This window comes from Hibiscus syriacus, unplaced genomic scaffold (assembly GCF_006381635.1).
Source record: "Hibiscus syriacus cultivar Baekdansim isolate YM2019G1 unplaced genomic scaffold, ASM638163v2 tig00000764_pilon, whole genome shotgun sequence".
Classification (NCBI taxonomy): domain Eukaryota; kingdom Viridiplantae; phylum Streptophyta; class Magnoliopsida; order Malvales; family Malvaceae; genus Hibiscus; species Hibiscus syriacus.
In genome coordinates this window covers 1,845,608-1,860,255 of record NW_024061820.1, presented here as the reverse complement: position 1 = coordinate 1,860,255, position 14,648 = coordinate 1,845,608, and the positions used below count along the sequence as shown (strand labels likewise).

General features: G+C 37.6%; 1 protein-coding gene across 1 annotated transcript; it reads right to left on the bottom strand.

The window, feature by feature from the left end:
* Window positions 1–686: 686 nt before the first annotated feature.
* On the bottom strand, window positions 687–14,139 carry LOC120216385 (type II inositol polyphosphate 5-phosphatase 15-like). Its single transcript, XM_039213828.1, has 11 exons — window positions 13,364–14,139; window positions 12,619–12,871; window positions 11,084–11,894; window positions 10,647–10,819; window positions 9,813–9,897; window positions 8,878–9,186; window positions 8,524–8,791; window positions 7,963–8,086; window positions 2,016–2,376; window positions 1,131–1,488; window positions 687–857 (listed from the first exon to the last, which is right to left on the bottom strand). The coding sequence occupies exons 1-10, from the start codon at window positions 14,055–14,057 to the stop codon at window positions 1,138–1,140; spliced, it is 3,429 nt and encodes a 1,142-aa protein (XP_039069759.1). The 5' UTR covers window positions 14,058–14,139; the 3' UTR covers window positions 687–857; window positions 1,131–1,137.
* Between the last annotated feature and the right edge of the window lie 509 nt (window positions 14,140–14,648).

Genomic DNA, 14,648 nt, shown 5'->3' with positions numbered 1-14,648 from the left:
AAGCAATCAATCATTAATATTTTTTAAAAAAAAATTATAAACAAAAATAAACACTTATGAAACAAAAACAATCATTTTTAATAATTGATCCAAAACATTATACCGCGTGCTTTACAGTTGAATTAAGTACATTAGTTATGGTGTACCAAGGCATACGCATGCATGGCGAATTATTCCGGGCATGGGTTTTGTCTAGTTTTGAAGTCACTCGGAGAGATGATGTTCCCAATCATGACTACACTAGCAATGCTCTTCTTTTAGTTATGAGACATTAAATGTCCATTATGATTGATATAATCGTTGGTATAGTATAAAAAGACGTCAAATCAATTATGATTAAATGCTCACTAAAAGAAAATAGGAAAAATGTAAACAACTCGAACTGCTTTGATAAAAGAGAGTATCTAAACCCATCCAAAGGAACTCAAAATGATCCAAATCTGAACTATTCGAAAGAGTTGAAATCTTTTTAAATTGGACTACAAACATCAATTATGATCAAGAATCTTGAAGAAAATTTGTTTGTAAACCCTATTCATTATATAAATAGTAATATCCACAAATTGAAAGGAAATGAGTGCTGGAGAAAAAAGAAAAGAAGCGAGCTGCTATCACACCTCTCTCTTACCCATGCATACATACATACTGTACACGATGTTTAAATGAAATTAAACAAAGACCACTGATGACATTATAAAAATTGGGCACCAGCTTAACTCCATAAAAATTATATTCACACAAAATAAGAAAATCACTCCCGGGGGTTGGGGGGGGGGGAGTTCTGGACATTTTTGGTACGCTGCTTTATCAACCACGTCAAGCAGTGATGGCATGTGATTTTGTGGACTACTTACCAGTGGTATTTTATGGGAAGTTCAGCTATACGGCAGCCTAATTTAAGGCTAAAGAACAGTAGGGAATAGGCGCAACCGAAAATTTTATAAAAAACATAACATTTTCGGTTGCCAACCGAAAATGTTACCAAGGTGTGCAACCGAAAGATATTAAGAAAAAGTTAACATTTTAGATTGTGTCCAACCGAAAATGTTGTACTTTTTATAACATTTTCGGTTGTGCCCTTTCCCTTCCATTCCTTAGCCTTAAATTAGCAGCCGTCCCTTAGACATGCCCGGTACTTTATGGACTCTGCAAATTCCGGAGATGATTGACCACATCGTAGGAAACACTAAGCCTTTGATAATCAGAACGGTGGAGGAGATTTCCTTGAACTTGTACAGAATCCCTAGGCTTAGGATCAATCTTTTTGGCTGAACAACAGTGACGAACACGGATCCGATGATTCTTTCTCTCCATTGAATACCTTCCATGAACTTTAACCACCAATATAGCTTCCTTATCTCTGTCGTCTTCACACGACCAGTTTTGTGGAAAACCATTGACAAACTCTTCCCGAGTGTGGAATGCCTCGAGATGAATTGATACCTCTGCTACATGGTCTGGTTCAATTATGCCACCAGCTGGAGTAACCTGGGTCAAACAAAAATCACAAATATGTCATCAGTTTTTAGCCCCAAGGACCAACAAGCAGTGTAATCCAGATGATGAATCTTTTCAGTCATATTTTTGCAGGAAATTATGAAATTTTAAGCCCCATAAAGCTTGTAAACATGTCTGGCCATATTCTACATTAGAAGATAAGCATGAAAAAGTTTGTAACTTCAAAGGAATGGCCCCTTTAAACAAACAGAAAGCAGGCTGCCAAAGCCTCTAAAACAATTTTAATATGCTTCATAAATCTGGCAGCAGTTCAACATTGAACCAAATATAATCAAGACTGCATCCAAAGCTCAATGACAGTAAGACACAACAGGGTGAGAAGTTAGATGCATATTAAGCTCCAAAGACAACCATTACATATTCAAAATACAAGTTCCCTCAACTGATTCTTTCAAAATTCAATTCTTACCAGTTAAAGGTAAAATAGTTGCTCGTCAACCAAACCCAACCTTAAGCACCTGCTAGAAACAACAATCCATCTAAACAAGAAAGCCTACCTGAAGCCACCGGGGAAGGCCAAAGGAACCTCTTGGATGATGATATGATGTCTGCCCATCACCCTTTATAGTAGATTCACCTTGACAAACTATTTCGAACAAAGCAGCGCTTTCTGTACATTTATTTGTAATGCGCAAAATTGTTGTGTCCTGGTTTTGGAGGAGTATATTGTTAGTGCTGACAACAGTTTCTGGAATTTTACATAATTCTTGAAGCTTGGATCTAACTTCCTCATTTGATCTCACAATATCTTCAAATTCTTGTCTCCTTACTGACTCATCAATATGAGCAATTTCAACAGAAAATATGCAAATGACAGGCTTGTGATCGCTGTCCGTCACATCCATGCAAGATTCATACCTATTCAAGAGGATTTATCAGGATTTATTCAAAATGATTTCAAATATATAAAGAGATGAAAATAAAATTGCAGTCTTCTCTGAAAAAGCAGAAGCTGCATGTCCAAATGGGTATATACTACTCAACCTACCCCATTTTTTCAAAGGGGGCGGGGAAGAAAAAACACTACACTGCCATGACCTTTCCACAATCTTTCATTTTCAAACATAACCCTAAAAACTCAATATGTTAGTGTCGAGAATATCTAAATTAAATTAGATAGAACCAGTTTTTATTCTATTAGTTATTAGATAGGATCATTTTTAATTAGATAGAATCAGTTTTTTATTCTATTAGTTATTAGATAGGATCATTTTTAATTAGATAGAATCATTTTTATTCTGTTACTAATTTTATGCATCTTTTTATGTGAAGTTGTTACATTGTAAACTCTATTTAAGTCAGCCATATTCAACAGAAATAAATATGATTTATTTCGGAACAAGTTTTTTCGTCTTTATGGTATCAGAGCCAAAATGGCCAAACCCTACGATGATACCTCTGGTATCGACTCTATGAGTTCTACTCGCTCACCTTCAATCACCCTAAACACTGAATCATTCCAAAACATATCCATCACTTCTCACAAGTTGAATGGAAATAATTTCTTACAGTGGTCACAATCTGTGAAACTGTTTATTCGTGGCCGTGGAAAATTCGGCTATCTCTCAGGTACCACTACGAAACCTGCCGAAGAAGATGAAGAATCTGAAAGATGGGAGGCAGAAAACTCGATGATTATGTCTTGGCTCATAAATTCCATGGATCCAAGTGTAGGGAGAACTTATCTCTTCCTACCTACTGCTCATGACATTTGGAATGCTGTGAACGAGACTTATTCTGATATCGGGAACGCAGGACAATGGTTTGAACTAAAAACTCGGTTATGGAGGCTAAAACAAGGAGAAAAAACTGTCGCTCAATACTACACTGAACTCAAGACCTTGTGGCAAGAGGTTGACATGTTCAACGACTACGAATGGAGTTGTGCTAAGGACAGGGCTCTATTCCAGAAGATGGTGGAAAAAGAACGCGTCTTCGAATTTTTTGTCGGCCTTAACAAGGAATTGGATGAAGTCAGAGGGCGCATTCTTGGTCGTGAACCACTACCAAGCACAAGAGAAGTCTTCTCCGAAGTCAGACGAGAGGAGAGCCGGCGGACAGTCATGCTTAGAGGCCACTCACCAAATCCCACCGAGTCTTCTGCCTTGTTCTCGGGTCAGCCACCACGTCGCAACGATCGTCGGAACGACAGATATCGGCCAATCTGCGAGCACTGCAACAAGCCGGGACACACTAAAGCCAAGTGTTGGAAGCTACACGGGAAGCCAGCCGAGAATTTTTCAGCCAATCGAAATTCTCGGAATGCAAAGGGATTCCATGCCTCATCTGAAGATGCTTCTGAAGAGCTGAAACCTGCCTCAGAACTGTCAGCCTTCAGCAAAGAACAGCTAGAGCAATTGTATCAACTAATGAGTTCTCATTCCATATCCAACACTCCTAACCCATCATCTTATATTGCCTCTTCATCATTAGCCCAGAAAGGTACATATCCTACAGCTTTCATAGCCGGTTCTAAATCAAACCCTTGGATCATAGATTCAGGGGCAACAGATCACATGACCGGTAATTCCTCCATATTCTCATCTTATTTTCCTTTATCTGGTAATTTGAAGGTAAAAATTGTTGATGGCTCCCTAACCTCTATAGCTGGAAAAGGCTCTATCATTATTTCTCCATCTCTCACATTACTAAATGTCCTACATGTCCCAAAGCTCTCTTGCAATCTCATCTCTGTTAATCGTATTATTCATGATTGCAAATGCATTGCTACAATAACATTTGCTGGATTTGAATTTCAGGACCCTTATTCGGGGAAGATGATTGGCAATGCTAAGGAGGTTGATGGACTCTATCACTTGGTCACGGACAATCCTTCAAATAAACAAGTTCAGAAACCGAGATGCTTTACTACCTTGTCTTGTGAGAATGAAATAATGTTGTGGCATTATAGGTTAGGCCATCCTAGTTTTAATTACTTGAAATATTTGTTTCCAAATCTTTTCAAAAAAAGGACGGTTTTTCTTTTTAGTGTGAAGCTTGTGAATTGGCAAAACATCATAGATCTGTTTATCCATCTTTAAAGTATATGCCATCAAAACCTTTTTCTCTTGTGCATAGTGATATTTGGGGCCTTTCACGAGTAAAAACAGCCTCAGGATCTAGATGGTTCATCACATTCATTGATGATCACACTAGAGTCACGTAGATTTATTTACTAAAAGAAAAATCCAAGGCATCAAGTGTTTTAAAAAATTTTCACTCACTGATCAATACTCAGTTTCAAGCAAATATTCAAGTTCTTAGAACCGATAATGGTCGAGAATATTTTAATGCAATCTTAGGTGATTTTTTGAAACAAAAAGGAATTATTCATCACAGTTCTTGCGTTGATACTCCCCAACAAAATGGAGTTGCTGAAAGAAAAAATAGGCATTTATTAGAGGTGACTAGGGCTTTACTGTTTGCTATGAATGTTCCTAATCGTTTTTGGAATGAAGCACTCTTAACAACGTCTTATTTGATAAATCGAATGCCTACAAGAGTTCTTAATTATATTACTCTTTTGCAAGCTCTAAAGAATATGTTTCCTGAAAATAGATCTTTCACTGATTTAACACCTAAAATTTTTGGTTGCATTGCTTTTGTTCATATACATGGCCAAAATAGAGGAAAACTCGATCCCCGAGCACATAAATGCATATTTCTAGGTTTTTCACCAACACAAAAAGGGTATAAATGCTTTGATCCTAAATCTGGGAAGTATTATGTGAGTATGGATGTCACGTTTTTTGAAAAACAACATTTTTTTGACAAAAACTCTCTTCCGGGGGAGAATGACTCTGAAATGAGTTTTTGGGAACAAACATCCTTGCCAAAATCGGTTGTAAATAGCTCAGTGGAACCAATTCATATTTCCGTAACTAATCCTAGGATTTCACAACCTATAAATTCACAACCTCGTGAGACTCAGGTAGAAACCAACTTGGAACCACCTACTGAACTTCGTGTTTATTCTAGACGGATGACTCGACCAAGTAATGTTCCACCGGCCCCCAAGGTATGCCAACCATCGGACTCGACTATGGTCCAAGGTACGACTTCTCTTTCTCCTATTTCTTCTCCAAATTTAGAGCCTTCTACAGAATTCTTTGAACCCATAGCCTTGCACAAAGGTGTTAGATCATGTACCACAAAACATCCAATATTCAATTTCTTATCTTATAATAAACTCTCTCCAAATTTCAAAGCTTTTTCCACCAGGATTATGGATGATGCACTACCTAAGTAGATACATGAAGCTCTAGAAGTTCCGAGATGGAGAGAGGCAGTTTTTGAGGAGTTAAAGGCCCTGAAGAAGAATGACACGTGGGATCTAACTCCTTTACCTGAGGGGAAACAATTTGTAGGCAGCAAGTGGGTGTTCACCATCAAATACCATGCAGATGGCTCGGTCGAGAGATACAAGGCAAGACTCGTAGCACGAGGCTTCACTCAGACATACGGCCTGACTACGAGGAGACCTTCGCACCTGTGGCCAAACTAAACACCGTACGTGTCCTACTCTCACTAGCCTCCAATCTGGATTGGACTCTCAGACAGTTTGATGTGAAGAATGCATTCCTAAACGGTGAGCTAGAGGAAGAGGTGCTTATGGAAGTTACTCCAAGCTTTGATGAATTGAAGAAGGATGGCAGGGTCTGCAAGCTAAAGAAATCCATTTATGGATTGAAACAATCTCCGAGAGCCTGGTTCGAGAGATTCACGAGAGCTGTGAAACAACATGGTTACACTCAGGCCCAGTCTGATCATACTATGTTCTACAAACACAATAATGGTAAACTTACTATTTTAATTGTGTATGTAGATGACATTGTTATGACAGGAGATGACACAGTAGAGTTGGAGTCGTTGAAGAACTTCTTATCCAACCAGTTTGAAGTCAAGGATCTAGGACAACTCAAATATTTCCTTGGAATGGAGGTGGCTAGATCCTCAAAAGGTATAATTATCTCGCAAAGGAAATATGTCCTCGATATCTTGAAAGAGACCGGATTACTCGGATGTAAACCAGTGGCGACTCCTATTGATCCGAATCAAAAACTCGAAAAAGAAGATGGTGCTGAGCCTGTGGACAAGAATCGGTATCAGAAGCTGGTGGGGAAACTGATTTATTTGGCTCATACGAGACCAGATATTGCATTTGCTGTGAGCTTGGTTAGTCAGTTTATGCATTGTCCCTCAGAAAAACACTCCAAGGCTGTTTACCGGATTCTTCATTACTTGAAAGGGAGTCCTGGTAAAGGAATCATGTTTTCGAAGAATGGAAGTCGAAGAGTGGAGATCTTCACTGATGCTGATTGGGGTGGAAGTTCTACAGACAGAAGATCTACTACCGGTTATTGCTCCTTTGTCTGGGGCAACTTAGTTACTTGGAGGAGCAAGAAGCAACCAGTTGTCTCTAGAAGCAGTGCGGAGGCCGAGTTCAGAGCCATGGCGCAAGGAGTATGTGAGTTGTTATGGCTTAGGAGGATCTTGGAGGAGCTGAAGGTTGAAGGAGATAAACCGATGAAGTTGTATTGCGACAACAAATCGGCAATCAGTATTGCTCAGAATCCTGTACAGCGTGACAGGACCAAACATGTCGAAATAGATCGACATTTCATCAAGGAGAAGCTGGAAAATGGCGATATCTGCATACCGTTTGTTCTATCATCAGAGCAGCTCGCCAATGTTCTCACCAAGGGACTGTTTACTACGATGTTCGAAGGATTTCTGTCCAAGCTGTGAATGATCGATATCTATTCTCCAGCTTGAGGGGGGTGTCGAGAATATCTAAATTAAATTAGATAGAATCAGTTTTTATTCTATTAGTTATTAGATAGGATCATTTTTAATTAGATAGAATCAGTTTTTTATTCTATTAGTTATTAGATAGGATCATTTTTAATTAGATAGAATCATTTTTATTCTGTTGCTAATTTTATGCATCTTTTTATGTAAAGTTGTTACATTGTAAACTCTATTTAAGTCAGCCATATTCAGCAGAAATAAATATGATTTATTTCGGAACAAGTTTTTCCGTCTTTAGTTAGCATACATAGAGAATTCTCCAGGAGGCACTTTAGTGGAAATAATATGAAGAAAATACTGTCCATATTCTGACACTGAGTTGACAGGATAAATGGATTTGGAACAAATTCAGAAAGCAGTGAATAACCAATTCAATCAGTTTAGATCTCAGATAAAAGAAGAAATATTGTTAAATGGTACAATTTACTGCTAGTATTCACGTATATCTGGATCCAGAATAATCACCATGTTAATCTTTTTGAAAAAGTTTGATAAGCAGAGAGACTGTTAAAGAGTTGCCCTTACTACCAGAAAGGATCACAACAGATTATGAGGTGAATCAGAGCATACAATAATTTTAAAGATAGTAAACAATCACTAAACATTGCCAAAATAGAAATCAATAGAACTTACTGTGATACTGAAGATACAACAGGACACTCTAAACTGCATTCAGATCCCAAAGTTCGTCGACTATCACGGTATAAGATTCTGTCGCACCAGGCAGGAATGCACTTCTTTTCACCAGAATCGTAACCTATAAAAAACATTTATAAATGTACTATTAGCCAATCAAATACACTAAAATTCCTAGGACTACGTGTAATCTTTTGTATTGGGTATTATTATTAATAAACTTTGAGGTACTCTTTTCTTCCTTCCAATGTTCGTTAACATACTTCTTAGTATGTGAACGAATACGAAGGGAGTTTTTAATGAGACCTTCAACTTCTATCAAAAAAAAAATTCCTAGGACTAAAAATAATAATCGTCACTACAAAGAAACATTTTTCCTGAGCCCCTTGTGAAAAAATATCTTAATAGACTACTTAACACTATAACAACAGCAATTGCTGAAACAATTTACGAATGACAAAATGCACAGCATCAGTGGGAAGGCAAAAAACAAACACTAAGAGACTGATATTAAGATTGGAAACAAGATGCAGAATTCTTAACTAATATATAAGGTACCTGATAAACCAGTAACATGTTTATCAAATTTGTATGTGGGAGCAAAAGTAATAACCGCTTCCCGCATTCCCTGGAAAACATTTCCAGCTCCCATCTCTGCTCGAAGTTGATCCCTTTCTCTAAGCCAATCAAAGCATCTTTGAGATATAAAATCTCTAGCTTCATCATATGACACATCATCAAGCCGATAATTAAAATCACCGAGAAATACAACCATGTCTGCCTCAGATAATTCAGGCATTCCTTCAACAGACTGGGTACCCATAGCCTGTATAAGCATCAACTCTCACACACTAACCAGAAACGAGGAATAATTCAGAAGGCACATGAAACAAAATCAGCGTGTATACATACATTAGCTCCACGAACCATTTGAACAGCCGACGAAGCACCAGCTGCAATAGAAAGGACCAATGGCAAGCTAGATCTATAAACATGCCAAAATAAATATATTGAGCAGGCAAGCGTGCAACACAATAACGGGTACAACACCATACCAGCACCACCATTGAAGAGATTAGATGGTCGACTAAATGACATTGTACGATATACATGGTCAAAATCAGCATTGCGGCGACCAACAGCTTCCAAATGAGCAGCAAAGTGACAATTAACAAAGCAAAAAATCCTGTCATACACTCTTAGTTTTAAACCAACAGCTCCCTGGGTGCACAAGCAAATGTATATCATTGTTAAACAAAAACCTATCAATTGTTAAATTTATCATTCCTAAGCAAACTTTAGTTCACAAGCCAAAAGCTAAATATTTTTTTATAACTTTCTATAGTCAACCACAATCCTCTGTGCAAACTAAATATCCTCGGAGAGAAGTATAATGTTTTCAACGATTCTAATCAATCATACTAATGAATTTAGGAACAACACAAAATAGCAAAACGAAACAGTGACAAAGGTGTTCTCATAGGCTATTATAATCTACTGTCTAGACTCGAGACATTAAATACTAAGAAAAAAAACATATTTCCATTTCCACAATACTTTAATGGTTTAATATTGAGGCTAGAGAATTTCTTTCACTAAAACTTTAATGTCAAAGTGCATGATATACATTTCTAGTAGGGCAAAATTTACTTGCACACAGTGCATGAGATTAGGCTTGTTTATTAATATCTACAATATAATACATAGAACCATATCACTTAGGCATAAGACTGTATTTAAACATTAAAGACTATATTTAAACATTAATTATACTAACATTCATTAATATATCAGATACATAGGACCAAATTCTTTACATATCATGCCTATTTAAGGAAGAGTGATACCTTGTTACCAATCGCACGCCCAAAGCCACAAGGGACTGCAGCAGCATCGATATCCCCAACATATGGTTTAAGATTATCCTTAACCCTAAAACATAAGATTAACCATTAAATACAAAAAATTAAAGGAAACAAGCACTAATAAAATATAAAAGGAAACTTGAGTGAATGGCTAAGAAAAAATGAAAGAGGTCAATAACAAGACTAGTTCTAGCAGTTTACAACAGAAGGTTTCTTATGGGATTCACATCATTTTATCAGCAAGCTTGAATAACTTTTCTACTTATTTTAAATAATGAAAAATCTTTGGAACTAATTTTCCCCCTATTATGTTTTATTTATAAAAAATCTACTTTGCAAGTACATAAATTAGAATGATCTAAGGGCTCCCCTAGAACCCTAGCCTGAAAAATATTTCAAAACAGTTCCTTTAATATCAATGCATGCATGAGTCTTGGAGTCTTACACATCATTAAAAATAGCCCATTTTAGAATTTTCTCGAAGAAGAGTAAAAAATAACCCTTTTTAGAATCCTCTCAAGGAAAAGTACCAAAAACAAACTTTCTTACATCAAAATAAAAAGTGAAAAAAAAGTGAGTATCCTTGCATTAGAGTTTTATCATATGGGTTTGTACGCAAATCCTTTAGTTTTAGAATAAAACTTATTTCTTACAGAGTTGCCGATTTTTAACACGAAATAAAAATTAAGAATTAGAATAAAGAGTTATAACAATCCTGAAATGCCTTTCAGCCTTGCAAGAAACAAGTCATAAGAACAAATAGTCCTATTATACATTCAACAAGTAATCCAATATCTTGTAATGATGGACACTCACCAAACAGCAATAAGCATGCCTGCCAACTGCCTGGATCCAACACGTTGAAATCTTCTACACTGATGCGATTGTTTTCTCATCACATCCTGTGAATTTCTTTCCATCATATCATGCAATGTATCATCTATCATATCCAACCACCACTGTCCAATAGCACTCCCGTCACACCCTACCTATGGTAAGCAGGAGGGGTTAGAAAATGGTTATAAATAAAGGATTGAAAAATGAAGAATTCCAATGCAGAACTCATTGAATACTGCACAATAATTTGGCCTTCATTTTCACCATGCAGCTTCAATAATAGATTAATAGTTATGGCTAAAATAGGAGGCATCTGAGGCCCACTCTTTCTTTCTGAAACATTAAACTCTACAATCATAATGCTAAGTACATACAACATTAATGCATTATAAGCCACAACGAAGAAAATATCTTACCGATTCTCTTACTGCAGACATTGCAAGAAAACCTGCACCCATCTCAACTTCTTGCAATCCAATAACAATGATTCCAACGTCTGAAACAGAAGAACGTAACCAAGATTCAAGCGAGTTCTTAGATGCTCGCCCCTGCCCAACGTTCCATGTACCAGTTAATATGGTTAAATTTTCTATCCTTGTATATAGAAATCCTTTTGCAGTCAATTCTGAATACAATATGCTATCAAGAGTTCCAGGGGATGTGATACTCCATCCACGTATGCCACCATGCTTAGCCAGGGTGTAAATATTACCAGCACCAATGGCCATCCTCAGTACAGAACTGCTGTGAGCAACCCATTCTCCAACCTTATTACCATCAAGGTCCAGTGCATGAACAATACCACTCGCATAACCAGCCCATATTTTTGATCCAAAACTGCATAAGCATAGAACAGCAGAAGGATGAGGCTGAATATCTTGAATACGGTTTCCATTTCCATCCCACTGGATAAGCAAGCCATTTGCGCAGCCAACCCAAATCATCCCATCAATAGTTATAGTGAGTGCTTCAATCCTCCGGCTATCATCAAGAAAGCCCCCTTTTGCTGCAACTCGGCGAACAGCATCAGCTGCTCCCATGATAACATTCCGTGACTGCTGAAAGAAACCAAAGGAACTTTGATTTTTTTCCTTCTTTGAACTTGCAACAATCTTCATCTTTATCTCATCTTCCATAGCAAAATCTGGAACTAATGACAAATCTGCTTTATTTTCAATTTGACCATCAATGTTAAAAACTTTGAGTAACTCCCTCGTCCTAGCATCCCTGAGATTTTACAATTCCATGAAAACCCAACAAAAGAAATAGAAAAGGAGGCGAAAAATAAAAATGTAAAGCTCATATACAAGAGCAATGTAAGATCAGATGATTTAAATCAAAGTGAAGCCAAAATAATGTAAGTAACTAGAAATTCTAATTGAGCAAGGAGTTAACTAAGATCCACATTCTTGTTTTCGCAACCTTTAATATCTCAAAAATTCATTAAGTATCTCCAGATCTTCCAAGCCTACAAACATGAACAGCATTACAACCAACATTTGGGGTTGATCTATGAATTATAATTTCAAAAACCATTCCATGTTTGAACAGAAAAAGAGAAGTTTTAACAACATTACATGCAATAGTAGAGTTTTTCATGTCACATTTTTCACAAAAATGAGATCTTATCTGTCACAGTTTAGGGCTTTGGGCTTTTGATTTTGTAACAAATCTTAAATGACAAAGGCCTTTTTGTCCTTGGCACACATTCTTCCGATACTCTTAAGTGTTAAGGGGATGCTTATGGCTTGTTGAAAAATTTAAAATCTAACAGATTTGAAGTGTGCAGACGAACAGTGTATTAGCGTGAGGTACAAGATCATTGTAACTGATCTAGACTATCAATAAAGGGGTACAAGGTATATACCTTATTACTAATCAAAGAATGCCAAACATATAACAAAATAGCTTTGTTAATTTTAAGGGTGCAGTTTTCATGGTCTAGGCATACCACAATGCAAAGGAAAGATAACCAGAACTCCAAACTTTAGCTCGAATATTATCAGACAGAAGGCACTTGATATCTGAACTTAATATAGAACTGAAGCCATTTACAGCGACTTGACTCCTAAGATCAATAAATGATCTCCCCATTAACAAAGAAGCCTTATGCCGTTCTTCCACTGTCAAAGAGAGTGCATTTTGAATATCTTCCCATGGCCAAATCCTGATATTACCCCCTTCTGAACCAGACCACAAATCCCCTGAACCAAAGTAAAACAAAAATTACAGCAAATAAGATAAAGTCCAAAGAAATCATCACTCGTACCACGCAATTGTAACATGCAACTTCTCGTAGGGATGCAGAAATAGCTCTCGAATTGACATTTTTCTCTTCTCGATGTCTATTTGTTAGAGACTAATCTTAGTTTAAGAAACAGTTTGTGAACGATGAATGTTCCAAACTAAATTTCTGGATTTCTGCCGGCTATTGTTCCTTCGGTTTTCAGAATTATAACTAGAAAAGGCAAGGTGATGATAATTAACACTTCCAACATCTAAAAATGTGCTAATGTAATCTTAGTCAACGTCCATCAAAATGGCATGTAGCACATTGAGTAGAGGTTATTTTTCAGAGTTTTCATTATTATTATAAGTGATCTAGTAATTTCTTGTAATTTTAATGCAGTGGATCCACATTATTAGGAACAAAAAAAAATAACAGTAGGAAAAAAAAAGCAAAAGGGTTAACAGACCATAACAAGAGAAAACCATGGACAGCACTGCGCCACGATGAGCCTGCCAACACCACCCTTCCTTAAACCCACCACTCTCACAATCTATCTTCCACCCTCTGATCTTCCCATCCCTATGCCCACTCCAAACGACTCCATTCCCCTCATCCCCCACCATAGAAATCACCGCTGCATTTGTATTCCCATTCCCTTTACCGTTTCCGTTGCCGTTCCCATTAGATAATATCGCCGATGATTCCTTAAACGGCGTCGCCTCTTCCTCCTCACCTTCCTCATACAAATCCTTCAATTCCCAAACCCTAACCGCCCCGCTCTCGCTGCCCGCCCAAAGTTGCCGGTCGGTGCAGATGATCGTTTTCAGAAATCGACCGAATTGGGACTCCCTGAGTGGGTGCGGTCGAACCTCGAGGTGGGGAGGCCGATTAGGGTGGAGGGGTTTCCGATCAGGCAGCGTGAAAATGCCTTGGCCGCCGCCTTTAGCGACGAATTCGGGAAGTGACGACTTGTGACGAGAGGGCTGTTGCGGTTGAAGATTGCGGTCAAGGAATTGGATCATGTAGTCGAGGCGTCGGTTGGTGGAGTGGAGGGAAGGGTAGGGTGACTGCGAATCGTCGTCTGAGGAGGAGGCATAACGGTCGAAGATTCTGGGACTGGGATCGGGAACATCGTCGTTGGGGTCCATGTCGGAATTCATGGTAGAACCTAGTAGAGAATTAATGAATAATATGAGGATGAAATTTGACTTTGGGGAGACATTTAGTTAGATAATCAGCGGACTCAGTGAGATGAGACCGCGGTAACTACAATTAACAGTATCTTTTCTGCGGATAAATTACACTCAGGTCCAAAACATAAAATAATTCGATTCATTAAGAATATTCTTCGTATGATATAATACGCAAGCATATACATCTCGAAAGAAATTTCATTGGTCAAGTACATTTAGATACGTTCAAAGCCCAGACAGATGTAACAGAGGCCCAACAAGCATATAACCCTCAAAACCCAAAATAAATCCAACAAAAACAATTGTCTTATGTCATGATCCGGCTTTAGGTATAAAGAAGTAGGTGAGTGCACTAATCTATACGTGAAGTGATTAGAACAAATTAAACGTAAAATATAGCGAATACGGGACTAATATAAAGCATGCCCCATATTATAAAATTAAGTTTCTTCACGTTTCCCCTATGGCTATGATGATGATGGAAGCAAATAATTAAATACTATTATAAGAACTTCAACGCAACGTGCCGGTAGCACTAATTAATTTGAGTTTCTTTCA